Raw genomic sequence first — 24,487 nt, 5'->3', positions numbered from 1 at the left:
TTTTTTTCTGTTTCTAAGGATGTTTGGTGACTAAAATAATACATTAATAAATATTAAACTGTTTTATAAATCTCAGTCTATTGTTTGACGTGAAATTGTTTTAAATAAATCCACTATACGTTGGCTGATGTTGAGTGTGTTCTCTTCTTTTTATTTTCTTAAGACCACATACAATTAAATGATGATGGTGCATGGCATATGCATTATGTATTATTACTGGAATTAGATTTGATATTTTAGATATATTATATAAATACTATATAAAAATATGTACATGTAAGCACAATTCAAAAAAAGATTGCCTCAAACCTTTGGGCTTTTCTTAGCTTATAAACTAGTCAAAAAAAAAAACTCTAAACAACATTCAAACTAGTCACGGCGCACATCTCTAATTCCAACTGTGTTTGCATTTCTGATCTTGGGGGAAATCTACGCAATGGGTTTAAACATGGTAAACAAGTGTTTTTAATAAAGCTGAGAGTGCTACACTCGTATTATAGGGAGAATGCGTTTTTAAATTAGGCTGACGATTTAATAAAGAAACCCTCAAGGGGCGTATGATATATAGAAGTTTATGGAGGGCAGACAATCCAGTTCTGCGGAAATCTGTTGAACTTTCTTTAGCCCAGATTTTCTATAGACCCAGGAATGGATCATGACAAAAGACTTAGATAATAAAAGAAATAAAGATAAACGACTAACCAGTACTTGTTCTTTGCATCTTGGCCTGGTTGTTTAGTGTCCCAACGAGAGTGTTGCTTTGAAACATGGTGCTTCTGAACCATACAGAAGCTATTGAGAGTTATTGAAGACTCCACTCTTTTAAAATGAGGATGGAAAAAGTGTATTTTTCTGCAGTAAATAAACACAGGCCATCAATCAAGTCTGATGTTGAAAGGATGTTTTCAACAATGTGTCTGTTCAGTCAAGCTAATTGCCAGTTCATTACACAAGATTGAAATTTGAGCGAAAAAGAGAAAACGTGTCATTAAATGTGGACCTTGGAGAGAGGATGAACGGTGGGAGGAGAGTATGAAAACTCTCAAGCATGGTTCTGTCCCCTTATGAAATCTGTTTCCTCAAACTCGCGTCTTTGATTGCATTTGTGTCTGTGGGTATTAATCATCAGGGAATGTGATGTTCAGAGCAACTTATGGTATTAATACACTGTAGAGTTTGATGCGGGTGTGCTGCAGGTGTGCAGAATGGCTTTGAACATGATTCATCTTATCAGATTTTACAGCTGGAACTATATCTGTTTAATAATATTCATGTTGCGGTGAATAATACGATTGTACGACTGGATTTGAATTGGTATCCATGTCTTTAAAATATGCAGTTGATGTCAATGCTGTACTCAGGCATTCAAAATGAATTTTTCTACCATAGATATAATAAAAGAGCAATTTAACGGCAATAATTCCTCAGCAGACTTGGAGGAAATGAGGACTATTGATTTTATTCTCTCTGTAATTGAGGAAATATATGTAGCAATCCTACTGCTTAAACAGTTACACATCTATTTTGCAATTCTCAAATGGCACTTTCTGTGTTTCAAATTTTGAAGTGGTTGTTTATACCACATTATTTGGTAACATTTTAGTTTAGGTCACACTGCTAACTAACACTACTAGCTTATTAAATGTATTTATTGGAATTAAAATGTAATTATTTATTGGAGCCATAAATGAAAAGTCTCGACCTCCCTTAGTAGACTTTGCCATTCTAGGTACTACCAGAAGCCCTGAGTTTTAAGATCTTAAAGAGCAGGTTGGATTGTAGAGAGACAGAAGGTTAGTTAGATAAACAGGAGATAGATTATTAAAAGCATTAGGTACGAAGCAATGTTTTATAATCAATACGAAACTTAACATGCAGCCAGCCTTATCCAAGGAGTGTGACGTTGGGGTGATATGATCATATTTTCTAGACCTGGTAAGAACTTAAGAACCTGGTAATAAACTATTAACTGAGGTTTACTAATATAGTTAGGTATTAGGGTATAGGTTTTGGGTAGGATTAGGGTTGACATTTTATAATAACACTATAAATAATTTATTAAGCATAAACAAATAGTTTAATAATCATTTATTAAGCATTAACTCTACATTATAAGACATTAGTAAGCAGTTTATAAATTCAGCCACAAATGCTGTGTTCTTAACATAAAAGCACATTATATATATATATATATATATATATATATATATTTATATATATATATATATATATATATATATATATATATATATATATATATATATATATATATATATATGTATATATATATATATATATATATATATATATATATATATATATATATATATATATATATACACACATACTTTCATACTTTGTTACTGATTAATGTTTCAGTACTAAATTAAGTAGTGCATTCTATACAAATTATTTGTATGTAAGAGTAGTTGGTGGTTTTTATGATAACTCCAATGTGATTAACAAATGATGAATTAACTATTGGCTAATGCTTAACAACTGAGTTATAATAGTTATCGGATTAGCGATGCAGAATATGATCATGCTTTATAACTACTAATCAGCAGTCGATATATTAATAATAGGTATGTAATAAGCCATTAGTTAATAGCATGGATTGAGACCTGAAATAAAGGGTAACCGGTTATATGTTCATTCATTGAGTTCTGTGTAAAAAAAAAAAGAGTCATGCCGTTGTCTGTATTGAACTGAAAAAGGGTCATCATCATCATCATCATCATCATCACACATTATAGACTTGTAATCACAATTCAATGCTGTTCCTTGTCATAGTTGATCATAAGTTGTAATAGTAGTTCATTGGACCAAGAAGAAGCTTGGGGATGTTTCCAAAGTGTACTTATATTCATAGTCACTTGTTCAACACCTATATGTTATCTATCATATGTTGTTGTTGTTGTTTACAGCCACCAAATGAAGCACTATTGTACTTATTAGTTTGAACAATCCATTATACCATTTAAAAGCAATTGCACAAGGCATGTTGGGCTGTATCTGATATACAATCCATATATACAGTCGAAGTGAAAATTATTAATTATTTTTTTCTTTTTTAAACGTTTCCCAAAATATGTTTAACAGAGCAAGGAATTTTTCCACAGTATTTTCTATAATATGTTTGTAGAAAATCTATTTGTTAGAATAAAAGCAGTTAAAAAAAAAAAAAAAAAACATTTTAAGGTCAATATTACTAGCCCCCTTAAGCAATATCTAAGCTTTTACCTTAAATTTGACCCTAATTAACCTAATAAAGCTTTTATTAATAATTTAAGAGGGCCACTAATTCTGATTTCATCTGTAATTTTCAGAAAGGTCTTAGATTTAGCTCCTGCATTTTAATCATTTAGACAAAAAGGAAAGAAAATATACATTTTTAAATACATTTCACTGAAGTAAATTCTAAAAAAAAAAAAAAAAAAAAAATTAAGCTGGCATACCCAAAGTTCATGAGTCATTTGAACAACAGTCATAATTATGTTGGAAATATTAATTTTCTTGTGTTAAAAATGACAATTAATTAGGTCATATGCAGAAAAACAAATCAGATTTTTCAATTTACTCAATTTGCTTTTTTTTTTACAGTCAGAATTATTAGCCCTCATGACATTTTAAGACTTAATTAGGTTAATCAGGCAAGTTATGTTAATTAGACAAGTCATTGCATAACAATGGTTTGTTCTGTAGACCAGTGTTTCCCAACTCTGCTCCTGAAGGCACACCAACAGCACACATTTTTAAACTCTCCCTAATCAAACACACCTGAATCAACTCATCAGAACATTAGAAGAGACTCCAGAAACTGAAATGAATGGGTTAGATAAGGGAGACATCCACAGTGTGTATTGTTGCTGTGCCTCCAGTAACAGAGCTGGGAAACACTGCTGTAGACAATCAAAAAATGTATTGCTTAAGGGGGCTAATAATATCGACCTTAAAATGGTTTTGAAAAAATAAAAACTGCTTTTATTCTGTCCGAAAGAAGAAAAAAATATTATAGGAAATACTGTGAAAATTCCCTCCCTGTAATACTAAACTAACAACAACAGTACTGTGAAGGGACCCCAAGTGATCATAGCAACAGCTAAGCATAGTAGATAAACTTATTTTGCTCATTTTTAAAAATCTTTTTCTCTCCTGTTGTCAGTTTCCTGTCTGTGAAGTTGAGCCCATTGGCTGGTCATATCCTCTGCCTCTGCCTTGATTCCACATCAAACTACATCTTGGCAGGCAGCATTTGGCTGTGCAAGACTGTCAAACCTCCCACTGCCTCCAAAAAAACTTAAAGAGCCTTCTCTGCTCACTATATGAGCAAAGCGTGATCACTCTTTAAGTTCAGAAACTCGCTAATCTGTGTGTTGACAATTTTGCTGAAGTAAGAGGAACAAAGGAGATAGGAACTTTTGGATTACACAGCTTAATCCCATCTTAATTTTGGACATGCATTTTTAGTATTTTTTTTGTTTGTTTCTTCCCACTGATTGTCACTTTACCAGCCTGATCTCACAAGAAAACGTATTTTACGTTTTGTCAGTTAAGTGGCTAATGCTTACAAATTCATTCGAGTGCAGTCATTTAAAAGTGTTTGATTTTACAAACGCTACACCGCCCCTAACTTTCATTGAGAGATAAGCCAATCATACTAAATTGAATGAATGAGATTGTACAAATTCATAAAAATTAGCCACTAAAACAAAGTTACAAATGTTTTTTTTTTTTTTTTTTGCACACTGACTATTAGTGATGGGAAGTTCGGATCATTTTACTGACTCGGATCTTTGAGTCTTGTTCATCGAGATGAATCTTTTTTCGACTCATTTCGTTCATTTGGTTCAATTTGCCAAAATATTATTAAAATGTTACGAATTGCTTGCAAACACATCTAACATCTAGCCCAAACGGTTGATCACACGACAAATAAGTCATAAATAGAATACTATAAGGAGAAAATAATAATTCAATGTTTACCTGCTCTTCTGTCTGTGAAGGAATTGTTGTCTCTTTGCTTCGCTCACATCTTCATGTCTTCAAATCTCAGTGGTTTGTTCACGTTACACTGATAGTCACATATAATCTTAACCAATGTACACAGTCTGGGTCGACAGGAGACATGATAATTAGTTCACCTTTCGAGTCTTCTGGTTCTTGAGTCGTTTGTTCATCACGTGACAGAATGACTTAAACCCGAGGACTGCAGAGATGAACGGATCAATTCTTTTTCCGGCTCTAAACGCAAATGATTGGCCTGTGATGAACGAATGACTCAGACCCGATAGAGGACTCGAGAGATGAACGGATCAATTCTTTTTCCGGCTCTAAACGCATATGATTGGCCTGTGATGAACGAATGACTCAGACCCGATAGAGGACTCGAGAGATGAACGGATCAATTATTTTTCCGGCTCTAAACGCATATGATTGGCCTGTGATGAACGAATGACTCAGACCCGATAGAGGACTCGAGAGATGAACGGATCAATTCTTTCCGGCTCTAAACGCAAATGATTGGCTTCTGCCTTTCCACAATGAACGATTTAAAATACTTGAAATGAACGATACTACCTGCGCAAATGTGAGCATGCGTGGATGAACGAATCACTCCCTGAGAGGCCTCATAGTTCCCGAGTCATATTGAAGATTCGTTCAAAATGACCCCCAGGGCTTTCAGTGAATTTAACCTACACAAAACCACTGTGTTTAAAAAAACAGTGATCTTTACTGTCTCGCTGAAATATGATATAGAGTGGGTATGAGACTGAACAAGAAGCATTGCATTCAATTATATTTTTCCACGCCATGTCTTTAAAATATGGAAATTAATTTTACCCCAGTATTTTGAATAGAGGGCAACACGGTGGTGCAGTGAGTAGCACAATCGCATCACAGCAAGAACTTCATGGTATAGTCTAACCCAATTCAAATAAAACTACTATTTATGCATTGTGTATTGACTAGATAAATACATGCCATATGAAACACTGGAAAGTGTTTCAAGGCATACGCATACAGAAAGCTAATGGCAGCAGCATTTATATCTGCCCTTTTCTGTGGTTTTCTCAGCCTCACAATTTGTGGTAGGGTGATTAGACCTACTTTTACACTTTTAATAGCAGAAATTCTACATTCTATCTACATTACTCAACAAAACTCTACAAAAACACGTTCAATCACAGTGCGTATTATCCAGTTGTTGATTATACTGAATACCATGTTTAATGTCACTGTCAACTGGCATATGCCATTACAGAGTTCAAATAACTTGAGAATAGGAACTATTGGAGTGTTTAGTTGGTTAGAATGGACAGGAAATGAGCCATAATCGCTGTCAACTGGCATAACGTCAATTCAGAGTTCAAATGACTTGACAATGGCTTGTTTAGTTGGTTAAAATTAAAACATATGAGCCATAGTCACTGTTAACATGCATATGTCACTATAGAGTTCATATGACTTTACGATAGGAACTATTTGGCGTGTTTAGTTGGTTAAAATGGAAAGCATGTGAGCCATAGTCGCTGTCAACTGGCATACACCACTTCAGAGTTCAAATAACTTGAGAATAGGAACTATTGGAGTGTTTAGTTAGAATGGACAGGATATGAGCAGTAGTCGCTGTCAACTGGCACACGCCAATTCAGAGTTCAAATGACTTAACGATATGAATTATTTACTGTGTTTAGTTGGTTAGAATGGAAAGCATATGAGCCATAGTCAATGTCAACTGACAAACGCTACTTTAGAGTTCAAATAGCTTGAGAATAGGAACTATTTGGCGTGTTTAGTTGGTTTAAATGGAAAGCATGTGAGCCATGGTCGCTGTCAACTGGCATACACCAGTTCAGAGTTCAAATAACTTGAGAATAGGAACTATTGGAGTGTTTAGTTAGAATGGACAGGATATGAGCCGTAGTCGCTGTCAACTGGCACACGCCAATTCAGAGTTCAAATGACTTAACGATATGAATTATTTACTGTGTTTAGTTGGTTACAATGGAAAGCATATGAGCCATAGTCAATGTCAACTGACAAACGCCACTTTAGAGTTCAAATAGCTTGAGAATAGGAACTATTTGGCGTGTTTAGTTGGTTTAAATGGAAAGCATGTGAGCCATAGTCGCTGTCAACTGGCATATACCAGTTCAGAGTTCAAATAATTTGAGAATAGGAACTATTGGAGTGTTCAGTTGGTTAGAATGGACAGGATATGAGCCATAGTCACTGTCAACCGGCATATGTCAATTCAGAGTTCAAATGACTTAATGATAGGAATTATTTACTGTGTTTAGTTGGTTAGAATGGAAAGCATATGAGCCATATCACTGTCAACTGGCATACGCCACTTCAGAGATCAAATCACTTGAGAATAGGAACTAGTTGGAATGTTTAGCTGGTTAGAATGGAAAACATATGAGCCATAGTCCAGCAATCGAACATTGTTATGGTATTCAGAACGCCATGCTCATCAGGGGATGGAGTAGACATTTCTGTGAAGATGTTTGATCCAGAGCGATGTCTCCAGCCTGCATTTGCTTGCTTCATTATGACTACTAATGACTCTAATTGAGCTCGGTCTGTCTCTTTGCTGCTGGCCGGAGGGGTCGTCCCTCTCTTTTACTTTCCTATAATTTCCCTTTCCTGCACTGTAATGAACTCTTGAGTTTGTAATCTGGTTTGTGAGCTCCTCAGACTGATGTCAAATGCAGGAGAAGTACTGAGCATAGATTAAAAATGTCTCATTTCTATACTGTAGGCAGTTAGATTCAAAATCATACTTAATTTTAGTTCATTTTCAGTGACAGTCTATAAACAAATTCATTATGGTTGTGTTAAAAATTCACAGTTGACAACAACTCAGAGACTTACAGTTGAGCTCGTAGCTATAGTTTGGCTGTATTCCAAGATTTAAATATTCCTTCAAAGTCAGGAAGTGTCTATAGAAGACTTACACACCAATGGAGAGCCAATATTTGTTTTTGCTTAGAGAAGCTTAGACACACAGCTTTGTCAGGAAGTAAATTCTGTTTTCTGGATGTTCCCCCCCTCTTTATACTTGCACACACAATACAATAGTGTTTAAAACTGCTTTTCTTAAAAGTAGAAAGGGTGTGGGTAGTAATTTTTTTAATTTTTTTCTACTTTATCAGTTCTATGAGGTATAAAACAAAAACTTTAGCACAATTTTAACTGAACATTATTGGTGTTTTTGGACTGAAGACAGCTGGCTCACTTTTGAACGCTTTCTGGCAATATTGTGGCTGCATATGAAGCATAAAAACAGGGAATATATAATACAGTGTAGAAAAAACTGACTTAGGCAGATAAGCTAAATTGAATATAAGAGGTAATACTGTATATTCATTGCAGAACAAACACCAATAGGGCAAAGTGAAAATCGCCGAGAGTGCGCACTGTGTGCGAACAGAAAAAAATAAAAACACCTGCAAGTTCTCAAAGAGATCAAGCCTTAGCCTTAGGTAAGGACAAGTAACGCAAAAGTAACTCAAAAGTAGTGTAATGCATTACTTTTCCTAAAAAGTAATGCAATTAGTTACTATTTTTGGGGAGTAACTCAATATTTTATTGGATTACTAGAGCAAGTGGGCGGGGCTGAAAGTCGTGGTACTCAAGGTTGGTGCGCGACACAGCTGCTTCACGTTATCACTTTGGCCTCGGCCTCATCCCGTTTCCATCGCTTTCGGCCCCGCCCACTCACTTTTGGGTGTTACTATTTAACACTGTACAGTATATTTGTCTTATTGTGTCTATCTGTACTACGCTATATCATGCGCTATACATTTACACCAATCATGCATTTAGCCAGCACCAGAAGTCAGTGATTGGAGTAAATAATTATTATTATTTTTTTACAAATGTCTGTTACAAAAGCATATTGATGCACTTTATAAAAGATGCATTAACCCCCTGGCACCATATGGGTTACTTTAATGGCAATGTATGTGTTTTTGAAAAGCAACAAGCCAACATTTTAAAGCATGGAAAGATCAAATTTAAAACTACTCTGATTATGTTCAACTGACAGAAATAAGACACACTGAAAAAAATTTGGAGTAGGATTTACTTAAAAAAAGTTAGGAAAGTTTTTTCACTTAGAAAATGTGAGTAATTTCAATAGAATTCCCAAGTAAAAACTAAACACAAGGAACTGTAGCTTTAATTAGAAAATCTCAAGTAAAGTTTACTTGGAATTTCCCAGTAAACTGTATTGACTGTTTGTTTATATATTTTACTTAAGTAATGCTTATAAATGTTTTTTTTTTACACAATAATCCTAGTTATCTTATTTAAAATTTTGAGTAACCTTTACTTTAAATATTATTTGATGTTGTTGATGTATTTAAATGGTGGTCAACAAAATAACAGACATACATTTTACTTGAATACTTTTATTTCTATGAGATTCCTTAACAGATGAGAGCATCAGATGCACTATAGTGCATTTTACTCCAGGAAACTTTTTTAGAATATCACACATGCATTAAAATGCATAAACATTTAAACATATAAACATAAAATATACCTTTTTAAATATAACAAACATTTTACAAAAATCTCAGTTGCAGATATCAAATACAAAAGTGTGAAAGTGCAAATAATGTCAAACTAGTAGCTGCCTTTCATTAGGTAACTTTAATTTCAATAAGATTAAACTAAGGGAACAAAAACATCAAAAAATAAAAAAATAAAACTCTGCATTTATAGTCTCCAGAAGAATGGTTATGTTAAACAGTACTGTAGTTGAAGTTGTAGTTGTTTTCTGAACAACCTTTCATGCAAAAAAAAACAAAAAAAAAAAAACAGTAAAACAGCATAAGTAGTGTAAATAAGTGCAAGTAGTGCTCAACTAGCAGATTACATTAGAAGCTTTCTATGCAAAGAGTTAACCTTTGGAGAGAATTTTAAAGCATCTAGGCCAAGAAAGATTTTCTGAAACACTTCAAATGTGTTTCTCAGCTTTGGGGGATAGCTTAGGTTTAGGGAGTAAATGCAGCCCATGAGTGAAAGACATGCATTTGTGAGATTTTTACATCCCAGCAGCACCTCAGTTCCCTCGATGACAATGATGACATCAGATCTACTGGCATCTTCCTCTTCTACAGATCTGCTCAGGACGATGATTTTCATGACATGACTGGCGAAGGTATCCTTAATCATGTCTCTGCTGACATCCTGTGAAATACACAAATCAGTGCAAAGTGGTTAAAATACTGTACAGTATCACTTTTTCAATTTTCCTCAATGGGTTCCTGTTCTGAGACAAACTGTCCACTAGTCTTCAGTATATTTAGCATTTTCTGCATATTTAAACCCAATATGCAGTTTCTTCAGCAGTATCTGTATGCTGTTAAGTAATACTTTTACATTGAACACAATAATGAGACTCATACACAATTATTACAGTAGATAGAAACATTTAGTGATGCTAATAAAGATAACACTGTACATTTAGAGTCAGGAGGGTGTAAACCTCTGGAAATGATAATTAGTGTAAATTATTATGTCTTTTGGGAAACATTTGAATGGTTTCTATAGACAATATATAAATGAAAGATAAGAAATATATACAAAATAACAATTTACACTGGAAATCCTGTCTAAAATTTTACATACACCTGACATTTAAATGTATGGTGCTGCCTTCTTGACCATCACTGGGTGTTCTATAAGTTTTGTAACAATGGTGTATAAGCCTTTCAATTTTCCTCAGTATAAAAACATGGATCTCAGCATCATCGTCAGTGCTTGACAGGGTTCAAATATGCAGAAAACAAATACAGTATATCAGTCAAACCACTACTGTCTACATCCAAAAATCAAGGAAAAATAGAAATGGATGTAGCTGTGTATGTAGCTAGCTAACTGCTAGCTGCTACACTAATTATTGTATATCCATGTCTGGACCCCGCCTCCCAGTATGACGTTAGATGACCCAAGACTTGACGACGCCAGGCCATGTAAGGACTTCAAACAAAGTCAGCACTAGACTAATAAATGATTATTACTTTTTCTTTGATTTGTTTCAATTTATTGATCATTCAACAATGTGTGTTTTGTAAAGCTGCCTTGTAACATTGTACACTGTAAAAAGTACTATACAAATAAATTTGAATTTAATTGAACTGTAATACCTGGTGGTCTTCAATGAGCTCCTCAGCTGATTCTCCAAGGAAAGACAGGAGGCAGCGAATCACAACGTCTCGCCTATCTTCAAGCCTATCTTCTTGCTGTTAAAAACAGAAGTAAAATGCAGCGAACATTAAATGTGTATACATCTACATATAACAACATATTTACAGAGTCAGGAAGCAGCATACCATCCCATAAGTGATTCACAATTGTAAACAAAATTTACATTTTACCTGGCTGAGTGAATCCAGCAAATGTCTAATTCTTATGCCAGCAACCCCACCCTTCATCTCAAACAAAGCCAGGAGTTTTGGAGTATAGAAGTCCAGCTTTTCCAAGAATGTACGCTCCAAGGAAATTGTGGTGATTCTTCTAAATTCATTCTTGATCTAAAACAGAAAATAAAATGTAACACAATCAAGTGATGATTAGAGTTGAGTGCACTGGTAAATTTTTGTATTGCACTTCAAAAAATTTATATTTGAAATCACTGCATATTATGCCAACAAAGAAAAGAAGTGAAGTTTACCTCAGATTCACAGAAAAGGGCTGGCCATCTCTCCATGAAATCTTTAACAGCAGGGCAGTCCTTAACTACTTCTGTTCTTCGATAGGAGAAAGTCTTCTCCATTTTCTCGCCAATGATGTTTTTGTTGTTTTTCTTCCTAATTTCATTAAGGAGATCTAGTCTCTCCTTCTCCAAACTTTCTCCTGTTTCCCCAAATGGAAATGGTGGCAAGTAATTTACTTCAGCCTTCCTAGGTCTTTTGAAGCCTTTTGGAGTAGGGTTTTCATTTGTCTTCCTTTTCTGGTTCACCTCAAGCTCTGGGCAAGAAAGCTGGCTACCTCTTAATTTGGCTCGATAATTTCCCATTTTATATTTAATCCTTTGTTGCCACCCATATTGTCCATTAAAGGACCCTGGCTCTTTGAGGCATGGATACTTTTCAATCAACATCTCCACTACATTCATAATTTGGACACCTGTTGGATATGCAGTGTAACAAAATATTGTCTCTGCTAGCGTCTCAAGGACACTACTTGTCACTCTATGATTGTTCAAGAGAGTGCCGTCCTTTTGGTAGGCTTTGTTTCCATCTGAAAGCAAGAGCTCAGTATCAAAGGAGAAAGTAGGTACTATAAACTTTGTTGGCCATCCTTGAGAACGGCATGATGTGGTAGTCTCAGAGGACGATAAAAGAACAGTGTCCTGAGATCCGCTGGATGTGGAGTCAGAAGAAAGGTAAGTGTCACTTACAGGAGTCAGCCCAACAGTGTCCTGAGAACTGCATGACCTGGCATCAGACTCTGTTGGTAGAGTTGATCTATTCATAGCAACCATATTTAGGGTGATGGGTTCAGTTTGTACTACTTTTAGAGTACATTTATCCTGCACATCATCTACTGAGTCCAAATTGAAAAACTGTCCCCCAAATTCCATGTCTTCATACATCAAAGTAAAGCATTCTGGAATACTGAATGTTTCTTGGATTATACTTTTGAGCTCCTGGAGAGTACTGGGGATGCCTGAGGGCAGAACCAATTTGCGAACATCATTCTCTCCAAAAACTAATCGCAGCTTTGCTGGGGTGCACATCTGCAACAGATACAAAAAAATAAATGAACAATTTATTACAATATGAATTAAGTACAATATTAACTTTGATAATCATGTACCTAAACAGAAGGAGTAATGTAGTGCTTTAAGGTAGTTAGTCGTCTTCCTGCAACAGTGTATGCAGCCAGAGGATAGTAGTCTACCATTTCTTTTTGCTCCAGTATCTGAATGTTGCCTGTGTGTTCCAACTCATAGCTCCTAAAGTGCTCGTTATACCATGTGCTTAGTAGTCTGACAACAAAGGCCAGTTCATTACAAACCAAGATAATCTGTAACACCTCAGAAAAGTCTGGCAAATCTGCAGTAAAGCCATGACATAGCAACATCCCTGGTTTGTAGTTGGTGCCTGAGAAGTGCATATTGTTTGCAACATGCACCACTGTGACATGTGGATACCTGTGTTGCACCAAATCTTTTATTCCATCCTTTAGCACATCCACAGAGACTTGTGAAGTTGTTGTGACTGAAAGTGATGACTTTGTCACATTTGAATCATGGAGATGCAATGCAACCATGAGCTGGTGTTTTTTTGCAAGGGACAGCAGTATGTTCCTGAAACAGCCTGTTTGTCTGACAATTTTTTTAAAAAAGCTATGTTTAGCTTCAAATCTCATGGTCCACAGGGCTGCCAAAGGACCAAATTCCTGAATAAGCTCAGGGTAGTGTTCGAGAAAGTGGTGTTTGGGGAGGAGCTTTTCTTGAGGAAAAACCTCCAGATATCTGTTTCGGTGCTCAGATATTAAAGTGGCAAGGTAGCAGATGCTCTGCTCAGTATGCACTGGGGCCACTGCAAGTTCCACGATGTCTTTAAGGGTCATTAACATCTGCCATACTTCATCATCCTCAGGTACTTTCAAACCTATTATGAGAGGCAACAGACGCAACAGACACCAATTTTCGTGTGCATTCCCTCCTACAGTTCTTTTTGTGGCAAAATGACTAGGAATCACATGTGGACGATTTGTTTGGTCACTCCACTTATAAGGGAACTGTTGAATGCAAGTATTGAGCTCCACAAGAGAAAAATATCTCTTCTTGATGAAGTCTTGAAATGACAATGCCAGTTCCAATGGAACGACACCTTCAAGAAGGTCATGTAACACATCTGGTGGGTAACCAGATGTTACATGAAAATGTTGTAGTTTTTCAGACAGTGCACACTGTTTTTTCACACCATAGCAATGAGTGGAAATAGGACTTGACATAGCCGTCTCAACATGCAGAGTGTGCTGCTCTTTATCTCTCCTCTGAAAAAGTCCAGATCTTACATCTGTGGTCTGAAACTGGGACCTTTCTCCAAGACAAAATCTGCAGACATTAGATCCTGTGAAGTTTTCAACGAATCCTCCCAAAGAATGGGCTCCCAAATTATCAGCCACCACGCTCACCACAGTGCCTTTCATGATTTTTCCTAAACTTGGAATAAAAATACCATCTTTTTCCAAGCTTTGAAGATCTGTCAGGAGTGGCTCTAAAACTTTCTGATATCCAAATCGCTTTGTGTCATCTGCTTTGCACAGAATAGCTAAATTGATAGAAGCTAGTGTTGATCGTGCATGTGCTGGAAAGTTTCCTAACACCCAATAGACGGCCGTAACTTTGTGGATCTTGCGGGAAGTTCCCAAGGGGTTGCACACTTCGAAATCATCGATATACAGAATAAGACTTAATCTATCCTCATCTCCAGCCAAAAAATAATTTTTACTGAAGTGAGATCCATCTTGGAAAGACTGGTATTGTGATGCACATCCAGATTTTCTTTGAGTGACCAAGTCTTTTTCTTCTACATTCTTCAAGATTTGCAATAACGACTGAAGTATTGGGACATACTGGAATGTTCTGTTGTCTTTATTGTGTAGTATGTATTCTACTGGTTCAACGACTGAAAAATGTGCTTTCATGAATTGTGACCTCTTAAATGACGTTGAAAAAGGGCCATCTTTCCCTAGAGCTGAACTTAAAGGGTGTGATTCACAAAGATTTTTTACCAAATCTGAGATAACCGCTGAATGTACTTCACAGTTATGTTTCTTCAAAGTGGACTCAACAACATCTTTCAAAACTGGAGCAGATGCAGCGGAAGATAGGAACTGAAGGTCATCTACAATTTGATCAATACACTTGCCGGACACATTGAAATTACTTTGCAACTTTAGAAGAAGTTGTCCAAACTTCTTCTTTACAACTTCAAGTAAGTTCTCTCCTGCATCAACCAAAGTTTCATCAAGTTCTGTGTCATCATCAGAGACCTCTAGATCATTTTGAAAAGCAGCAGGATTTGGGTATTTTTTCAAGACTTCAGTTTTAAAATCTTCAATGGAGTGTGTATTGTGTTTCCTGTGTTTATGAGTCGCAAAGGTTGAATAAATGTTGGTACTGAAGCTGCAGTTTTTGAACACACATGTCATTACCTCATACCTCCTCATATGGCTTCTAAGGTGTTCAAAATATTGCTTCTCCGAAGAGAATGGAGTTGCACTGCATTTTAGACAACTAAATGACAGCACCTCGCTTGGTTTGTCTGATTCCGTGTGGTTTCGGGATAAGTGTATCTGAAGGGCATTAAATGTTTTAAATGAACAAGGACAATCTGCATAAAGACATGGTATTGATGATTGACGGCCTGCATTTCCATGTTTGAGCCTTAAGTGTTTTAATAGCTGTAGTCTTCGGTTTGACTGAAAGCTGCATTTTTTACATAACCACCTCATTCTCCAGCACCTAAAGTTAACAAACGATGCACATGTGAATGCATACTTATTGCTACCTATCTGTGAGGTGTGCTGTAATAAAGTATTGCCAACTTACCTTGCATTAGCTTGAATACTGAGTGCAATATCTGTAAAAGAATGTAAGAAATGTTTATGTCAGAATTAATTTTTAACTACTTGCAAATATCAACCACGTGTAAAGTAGATATTGGTCAGTAAAAGAACATCATGAAACAAAATACAGGCTTTACAACTTATGTAAGGTTGATTGTTAAGTAATTAAGATTTATTTAAACAAGCATTTAGACTTGTGTAAATGCAAAAGTGTGCAGTACAGTCACCTTATCGATTTCTATATATAGCTATTATACCCGATAGTATAGGTAAACAATATAAATAAAGTTCAAGGTAATATTTGCCTTTTACAAGTGCATTTTAAAAACTAAGCTTAATCCTATTAATACGCGAAAAACAGGGTGATTATAAAATTTCGGCAGCTCGAACTTTTCTGGGACAGAATGCTTGAACACGACAGGGCAATGTATGGAAGCCCGTTCCCGCCACTAAATAAAAAAAAATTTAATAAATAAAATGAAATAAAAAAAATTCTAAAGTCAGAATTCTGAGTTAAGTCGCAATTCCGAGTTATAAAGTCAGAATTCTGAGTTATAAAGTCAGAATTGCGAGTTATAAAGTCAGAATTCTGAGTTATAAAGTCAGAATTGCGAGTTATAAAGTCAGAATTGCGAGATATTAAGTCAGAATTGCGAGTTATTAAGGAGTTTCCTGTTATGGCGACTGACCATAAATGGAGTGTTAAAGACTCACATTAGCCCATAATCACAACATAAAGCCTATATCCAACTGTTTATTGTTTATCACGCTTTTAAAAAGAAAATATAGGCTAGTTAAACTAGGCTGTCTATTTATTTGTATGGATTTGTTCTTTATAATTATGCCACTTACAACATTTGGTCTAAATAGCAATTATAAAGCATTAAACAGAAACTAGCTGTAGCTTGTGTGATTCCTCCAAAAGACTAAAATTAAGATTTCTTTATTATTTCTGTATTATATGTGTAACGATATGATTTACATTTTGTTACAGCTGTTGTTTCACGTTGTAAGGGTGCCCTCATGTGGTGTACATATGTACAGACATATGCAGGCTATTGTACACAGGGATAAAACTAAAAGGGCTGTATTAGTTCATATTTCAGTTCAGTAAAAGTGTCAACCAAATACTGTGTCCTCCTGGCCTTTATTGGGAAAATTGGGCTGTGAATCCATACCAGATCACAAGCAGAGAACCTGAAAGAGTCTTTAACACACATTTATGGTCAGTCGCCATAACAGTAAAGTCCATAACTCGGAATTGCGACTTTATAACTCAGAATTCTGACTTTATATCTCGCAATTCTGACTTTATAACTCAGAATTCTGACTTTATAACTCAGAATTCTGACTTTATAACTCGCAATTCTGACTTTATAACTCGGAAATCTGACTTTATAACTCGGAATTCTGACTTTATAACTCGCAATTCTGACTTTATATCTCGCAATTCTGACTTTATAACTCGGAATTCTGACTTTATAACTCGCAATTCTGACTTTATATCTCGCAATTCTGACTTTATAACTCAGAATTCTGACTTTATATCTCGCAATTCTGACTTTATAACTCGCAATTCTGACTTTATATCTCGCAATTCTGACTTTATATGCGGGAACGGGCTTCCATAGCAATGCCTCGAGCTAAATTTGCACGGATGTTAAAACTCATTTTTACAATAATCTGACAAGATTAGGTCATATATAAAACTTAAGACAATTGTTTTCGACAGATCATGCCGTTTGCTAATAACGGATTGTGGTGCAAATCGCAAACTCCGTCAACTATATTAATAGCTTTATTTAGTAATGATTTAACTCTGTTATCCGTGTGTTAAACAAAACAAAACTAAGATTACGTTTTAACGTTATCCAAAAATCTGTTAGCAATTAACATGAACACTTTAGCATCCGTAACTTGATAAAAAAGAAACGGTATAGGCACAAACCACTGGGACTGCAGATAGCTTAATAACTCTACACTTTTCTGCAAACATTCTTCGATTAATTAATAAGCTTATTAATTATTTACCGTGGTAAAAATCACTTTAGCCGTCGTGAAGTCTCTCTTCCTTTCCTCTGTGCGCGCCACTTCAAACTCAGAGCCAAAGACGCATGCGCATCAATTATCTTGCTGAACAGTACATTTTACTTGAGTTGTTCATTTTTTGGTGTGATTTGATTAGATGGCAAACACTAAGTAAATATTACTTAGGAGATTGTATTCAAATCTACATATGTATTTTAGAACAATAAATGACAAAGAAACTGCAAGTAATGTACTGAATTAAACATGCCATTTTTAAGTAAAAAGACAAAATAGTATTTGTTTGTAAAACATACTTAAATAATGTTTCCATTATTTACAAGGTCAAAAAATCACTTTTTACAGTGCATACCATACATACCACTGATGGCTGAGAGTGAGTAAATTATGGGGTAATTTTTAGTTCTGGGTGAACTATTCTTTTAAGTGCTTCATTCTTCTTCGTTCACAGCGTATTGAGCGCAGACTAATAGGAGAACTCACTGTCACACCTCTCCCCAGACAGCATTTAGGGTGAAAAAATAAATAAATCTCGACTAGTGTGTGGCATTTAGCTTTTGGCTTTGACTAGTGTGCCACATCCAGTCTTGAATAGGACGAATTCTAAAGGCCCCAAAATGCATATTCAGTACCAGACTTCAAACACCACATCGCTATCTCCGAGGCAGAGAGTGGTGCTGGGGGGTCACAGTCACACGACAATTTAGAAATCTCTTTTTAGAATTTCCTGAATTAGATACATTACGACTTTCATATCCAGTGAAGGTTGCAATGTCACCTATGACAGCGTCTTTTCCCTTGGGGACACCAACAGGGTTCAGATAAGACTACAGAGCTGTAATAAGTTACAGTCAGTCTCTGAAATTTTTGTTTTCACCTTTTGAACAACACGGAAGCTGTTTCACTGATTAAAAATGCACCTTGTCCTTAATTTTCACTTGTGACTACGTTTCACTTGAGGCTGTCAGTATTTTTCCATATTTTTCCGACTTGTTGTGCCTTTGTTTTGAAATGCTTTTAGACCGGAATAAAAGATGAATCGAGGTGATAGTGGAAGAAAGTGTGTTTTAGCTGTTTGTTCAATTATTAAACCTAGATCTGTGTACATGGTTTTGGGAGATAAGTCTCACTCCAAGTTCACCGGGTGCTAAAAGCATCTTGGTTCCTTCCAGGTAGCAGGTCGGCCGTGAAAGAAAAGAAAAGGCATTAAAGATAGATTGTTTTTGTGTTTTGCAGGTTGTCTGTAGTATAGTATAATCATTTTGAATGTATTCTATGTTTACATTTACATTTGATTACTTGCAAGGTGATGTTACCCTAAGCAATCTACAAATGAGAATAATAGAAGCAACCAAAGCTAAGCACAACAGTATGTAAATCATATGATAATTCTTTCAAAGTCTTATAGTTAGAAGGTCAAATTGTGTGTGTCTTTTAAAAGAAAAAACATTTTATTTTGATGGTCTGTTTGTTGAATTTATGTTACATTGCACAGACATCCCAAGTCTCCCGGAAGTTGCTAAGGGACTAAGGGCGCACTCACACTATCCTATCCGAACTTTGCCCACGATCATTTAAGTAAGTGAAAGTGCTATGAATCGGGCTCAGGTGTGGTTTAGTTGGCCGGCCCGGCCATTGTGATTTTCAAGGGAACACACTCAACTGGATACAACTTGCTAAATTAAAAACATTTATACGCTAATTGGTAGGGTTAGGCCGATAGACGATGCCATAGTCCAGGGGTCGGCAACCCAAAATGTTGAAAGAGCCATATTGGACCAAAAAAAACAAAAAACAAATATGCCTGGAGCCACAAAAAAATGTTAAGTCTTATATAAGCCTTATAATGAAGGAAACACATGCTGCATGTATCTATATTAGCTATATTAGCCTACTAAATAAATGAGTAAGTTGGCTACAAATACATAATGAGCCTTCGTGATTAAATAGCCACTGAAATCAGGTGGTTGGTGTTTATTGTGTTGTCATTTAAACACTTCAGCACAGCCTCTTGTCTTATTAGTGGTATTAATTTGATCATTTCTTCTTGCGGGCCATCAGAGTTCACATACCTGCATAAAAGCGCGTTGAATAATGGTCACAGTACAGCCAATTGAGTATACTGGCACTGAATTAATGTTCTTGGTTTGCTGATCGGTGATGTTACTGCCATTTTAATAGCCCTTTCCTTCACTGTTTAGCGGAGAAAGGTATGTCTTTAATTTTTGTATTATCTTGGTTTTGGTTTTGAAGTCTGCAAATAGGTGTTCTAATATGTTGATGAATGACTTCTTCATGTAGTCGCCATCTGTGAACGGTTTTCCGTGCTTTATTATCTCCCGGTTTGTTTACAACAGCCACCTGCCTGGCATCCCGCCCTGCTGATAGAAACGTATGTCGCAGGCTATGACGCAAATCTTCGTTGACAGAAATGTTGTAATTAAATATTAATTCTAAACACTTTTACAGCATTTGAAAACGTTAAAAATGTTTGTCCTGCTATAGAAATCATATTAAAACACAAAAATATATATTAACCTGCCCAATTTTCCATTTTCAAACATTTTTAAAAAGCTTCAGGGAGCCACAAGGGCAGCGCTAAAGAGCCGCAGGTTGCTGACCCCTGCCATAGTCCATCGCCGAGCCAGCATCACCAATCGTCCGGCCCGCCCCGTCGCAAACCCGCTCGCGAAAAATACACATTTAGGCCCCGTTTACACTTATACGTCTCAGTGTTAAAATGGCATTTAGAACGAAAATGATCCACATCCACACCGTGTTTTACCAAGCATTTCTGAAGAGCCCTCAGTCCGCTGAAAACGCACATTATGTGACTACACACACACAAAGTCACAGCCACACACACAGCCACACAATGTCATGCGCTCCTCTGAGCTCCAGAGAACAGTGCACGTCAAACAGTTTATCAATGATGTAATGCTGGATCGCGTCTCACTATAGTTGTTAATCAAGATATTCAGACATCCCAAGTCTCCTGGAAGTTCCGGGAGTCGTTATGCATTTGCTGGACTCATAATGCCCACAAACGAGAGATAATCTCCTTGAAATAATTGTGCGTCTCATTCCTCAAATAAGTTGTGCACCCTTCTCACCCGGATCCCTCCTCGCTCTTCAGACTCGTCGCGCACACTCTGTCGAACAACCCCACTCCCCACTTTTCACATGATTACAATGCCATCGTCCATGGCGATATTTCACATTAGACAACTTACGATGCCAAATTGGTCGACATCGCCCAACCCTACTAATTACTGCACAAAAATAATAATAACATTAATATTAAACATTCGTTGATGGTGGCTCACTGGTTAGTGCTATCGCCTCACAGCAAGAAGGTTGCTGGTTTGAGTCCTGGCTGTGCCAGTTGGCATTTCTGTCTGGAGTTTACATGTTCACCTCGGGTTTGCGTGGGTTTTCCCCGGGTGCTCCGGTTTCCCCCACTGTCCAGAGTCATGAACTGTAAGTGTAGTGTATAAGTGTGTGTAAATGAGTGTGTATGGGTGATACCCAGTACTGGGTTGCGGCTGGAAGGGCACTCGCTATGTAAAACATTTGCTAGAATAGTTGGCGGATAATTTCGTTGTGGCGACCTCTTAAATAGAGACTAAGCCGAAGGAAAACGAATGAATGAATTAAATATTCATTTCAAGGATTAACATCTGGCAAAAGAAAACTCTGTAAAATGTCTTTTTCTCCCTAAGAGATATGGTAACTTTTCTCAGCCTGTGTGATGAGATCAGAACTCCCACAGCAAAGAAAGCCAAAGCTTAAGATTATTTAAGCTACGTGGAAGTTGGGAACAGAAGCCCAGTAAAGCCCTCTCATTCTGCCCGGTTTCAGTTCTAAACGGCTTAGTCTAAATGGCCGTTTGATTATATACATGTGCACTCGGGTCACCCAAACTCCCCGCCTATCCATCCGTAATCCACTACAAACTGTCGCTTTACAAAACTTCAATGACCCCATACATGGCCAGCGCTGTGACTTAACAACCAAACTATCAGTAGGAAGTTATTTTGCTCTGCCCTCCCTTTCATTTTCAATCTTTCCCTCTCTCTCTTTGCACAAACTAATTCAGTACTAGGAAGAATATAGCAGCCCTGTCAGATCTAAAGAGGGTCAGCTCATATCTGCCCGTTATTCTTATGTCAGATAATAGTGTGAGGCCCCCAACAGAAGCCTCTATAAAGCCTCTAATAGAGCAATTATTCTCAGACAAAAGGTCACCTCAGCCATGACGACAGGCTGGAAATCAATAAACCCCCAATTATGACTACATAACCAGGCAGGGGAATGAGATGGCATGGCCTATATTTGGCTGTAACTGATCAAGGTTGCTTTAAAAGATTGGAGACTTCTTGTTCTCCCTGTATATTTTTTATTTAATGAGGGGTTGCTTACTTAGGGATCATTAAAAATTACTAAATGACTCCCTGTTCATCATTGCGCCACTCTCTCGATGGCCACCGTTCCAAAGCGGTTTGAGTGATTGAGCATGTTTTTATTGACGAGAGGTTGCTTATGAGGAAGGGAACGTGTCGGACTTTATGGACGTGACGAGGATTATACTTGGGAGCTGAATCGATTTCTGTGCTTGTTGTTGAGATCAAATAAGCCAGCCCTTAGGTGGGTGTTAAAGCTGCTATGGTGGAGCCGAAGTCATAATTTGCCAGGGGGAGAGATTATACCCCTCACATGAGCAACACGTTGACTTCTTCCTTTCTATTCTTCACTTGGACTCGATTTTCCCCTCTAAGCATTTTAGACGGGTCTTGTGCCGCAGGCTGCACTGTGGGTCACCGCGTTAAGTGCTGCCCTGCATCATCACAGCAGGTCAAACATCCAGAGCACCAGCTGATGGTGATTACTGCTAATTTACACTTAGTCAAGAACGTGCCATTTTTGAATGGCACCAAACAGTCTCCAACTGTTAATGAATAATAGCCATGTATGTGTGTGATACACTTGTATATGGATAGGTCCTCGAGTCTTTCTTACTTGTTCCCAGTACCGCCGCTCCCTATGTGCACAGAGTACGCAGGTTGCCTATGGCACAAAAAAGTACAAAAAAGTACAAGATGAATTCCGTGCACCGCTTTCAGGTAACTTTTGTTCATGAATCTGGACAAAAACATTTTGGTTGTTCAAGTAAATTAGTGAGGCTAACATTTAACTTCACCACAACTGCACAAATCTGCCCTATTTGTTGTTGTTTGCGTTCTGTTTCTTGCTTTGCTGCTATCAGAGGTGGGTAGTAACGAATTACATTTCTCATTTACTTGAGTAAAATTGAGTAACGTATACTTTTTGAGTACATTTAAATATGTGTACTTTTACTCAATTAAATTATTAGAAAAAGTTACTCTTATTTCACTTCATTTGGCGACCTTCCTCCATTACTGCCAAGTGATAATAAATATGATCCATATGACTTGTTTGCAAATATCGCAAGCCGCCGCATTGGAGAGGTTGTGAGGTTGCTATAGAAATGTATTTCCCGCCTTTGGTTAGAGCGCGCGCCTGTTGGAATAATGGCTTAAGTCTAGGAAGACGTGAGAGTTTATACTGTGGTCCCGCCATGTCACCATCTGCGGTTCCGAGAAGGACACTGTCTGTGCAGTGAGTTTATTTGACCAGGTCACTCGGCCGTGATTTTACTCCAGCATGTCAACAAGTATAGTTTGATAGTTTGATAATGCGATGCACGCATTGTACTGACATTGCGACATTTACCTGAATTCCTGCTCCGACCTGAAAAAAACACATAGTGGTATGTGGTAAAATTATCCCAATTTGAACCTTATTAATGGTAACTATGGGACAAAAAAAAGAAACATTTTAATGGAATAACTGATCAACCCTGCACACATTAGTCATTTAGTCATTAAAAATATCACATTTAAACATTATTTTTTAACATACAATTGCTTTAACAGAAAGATTTTATTAACACTTTTCTGAAGTTTTAATATCTCATTTCTAATAACTGAATTCTTTTATCTTTGCCATGATGACAGCACATAATATTTGGCTAAATATTTTTCAAGATACTAGATATTTCATCACCTTAGAATTATAAGGTTCTATCTGGCATCTTTGTCAAAATTGAGTTATTGACATATTCTTATTAAATGACAACTTATTTACACTATGGTATGTTTTTTTTTTTTATATTTTAAGACTTTTTATTTAAAAACAAAAACAAAAAAACAAATGTTACACACAAACTGTTTGATATGGAATGAACTTTGAAAAAATCTCGAAATCACTCAGCATGCAGAGAGAACCTTATAATTCTAAGGTGATGATTTTTCAAGTGACATTAAAGGCTTAACCAGGTTAATTCGACAAGTTAGGGTAATTAATAATGGTTTGTTCTGTAGACAATCAAAATAAATATTGCTTAAGGGGGCTACTAATGTTGACCTTAAAATGTTTTTAAAAACATTAAAAACTGATTTTATTTGAGCTGATATAAAACAAGTAAGACTTTCTACAGAAGGAAAAAATATAGAAAATACTATGAAAAATTAATTGCTCTGTTAAACTTTTTTTTTACTATTTACTTGAGTATTTTCATTAGATACTTTTTTACTTTTACTCATGTAACTTATAAGATTGTTACTTAAGTAAAAATTTCCACAAGTGCTTGTACTTTTACTTGAGGATAGATTTTGGACATTCTACCCACCTCTGGCTGCTATACATTGCATTTGCCCCTCTTCCCTTTGTTGCTGATATTTACACAAACCCAATTATTATTATTAACATATAAAAGATCATGTGATGATAAAAATGTGTGTGAATGAACAAA

General features: G+C 36.4%; 2 protein-coding genes and 1 long non-coding RNA gene across 9 annotated transcripts in view; 1 reads left to right on the top strand and 2 right to left on the bottom strand.

Moving 5' to 3' along the window:
• The window catches only part of dpp6a (dipeptidyl-peptidase 6a), a 480,122-nt gene that overhangs the window by 270,915 nt on the left and 184,720 nt on the right, over positions 1-24,487 (top strand). The gene's annotated exons all lie outside the window — the stretch shown is intronic.
• Positions 3,509-20,930, bottom strand: LOC147837941 (uncharacterized). 3 transcript variants are annotated; one of them, XR_015524730.1, is made up of 3 exons: positions 18,005-19,466; positions 8,728-9,070; positions 3,509-4,660 (listed from the first exon to the last, which is right to left on the bottom strand). It is a non-coding gene; the product is annotated as an uncharacterized LOC147837941 (long non-coding RNA). The 3 variants fall into 3 exon arrangements; XR_015524728.1 differs by lacking the exon at positions 3,509-4,660 and adding an exon at positions 6,901-6,938 and having other exon boundaries at positions 7,245-9,070; positions 18,005-20,930; XR_015524729.1 differs by lacking the exon at positions 3,509-4,660 and adding an exon at positions 7,221-7,236 and having other exon boundaries at positions 7,339-9,070; positions 18,005-20,930.
• LOC147837942 (uncharacterized) lies at positions 9,407-17,722 on the bottom strand. Its single transcript, XM_087309090.1, has 6 exons — positions 17,638-17,722; positions 15,590-15,620; positions 11,693-12,760; positions 11,397-11,552; positions 11,166-11,261; positions 9,407-10,206 (listed from the first exon to the last, which is right to left on the bottom strand). Exons 3-6 carry the CDS (start codon positions 12,758-12,760, stop codon positions 9,889-9,891), a joined length of 1,638 nt encoding a protein of 545 aa, XP_087165216.1. The 5' UTR covers positions 15,590-15,620; positions 17,638-17,722; the 3' UTR covers positions 9,407-9,888.

This window comes from Danio rerio, chromosome 24 (assembly GCF_052040795.2).
Source record: "Danio rerio strain M-AB ecotype USA chromosome 24, GRCz13ab, whole genome shotgun sequence".
NCBI lineage: Eukaryota > Metazoa > Chordata > Actinopteri > Cypriniformes > Danionidae > Danio > Danio rerio.
This window is presented reverse-complemented; position numbering and strand designations above follow the sequence as displayed.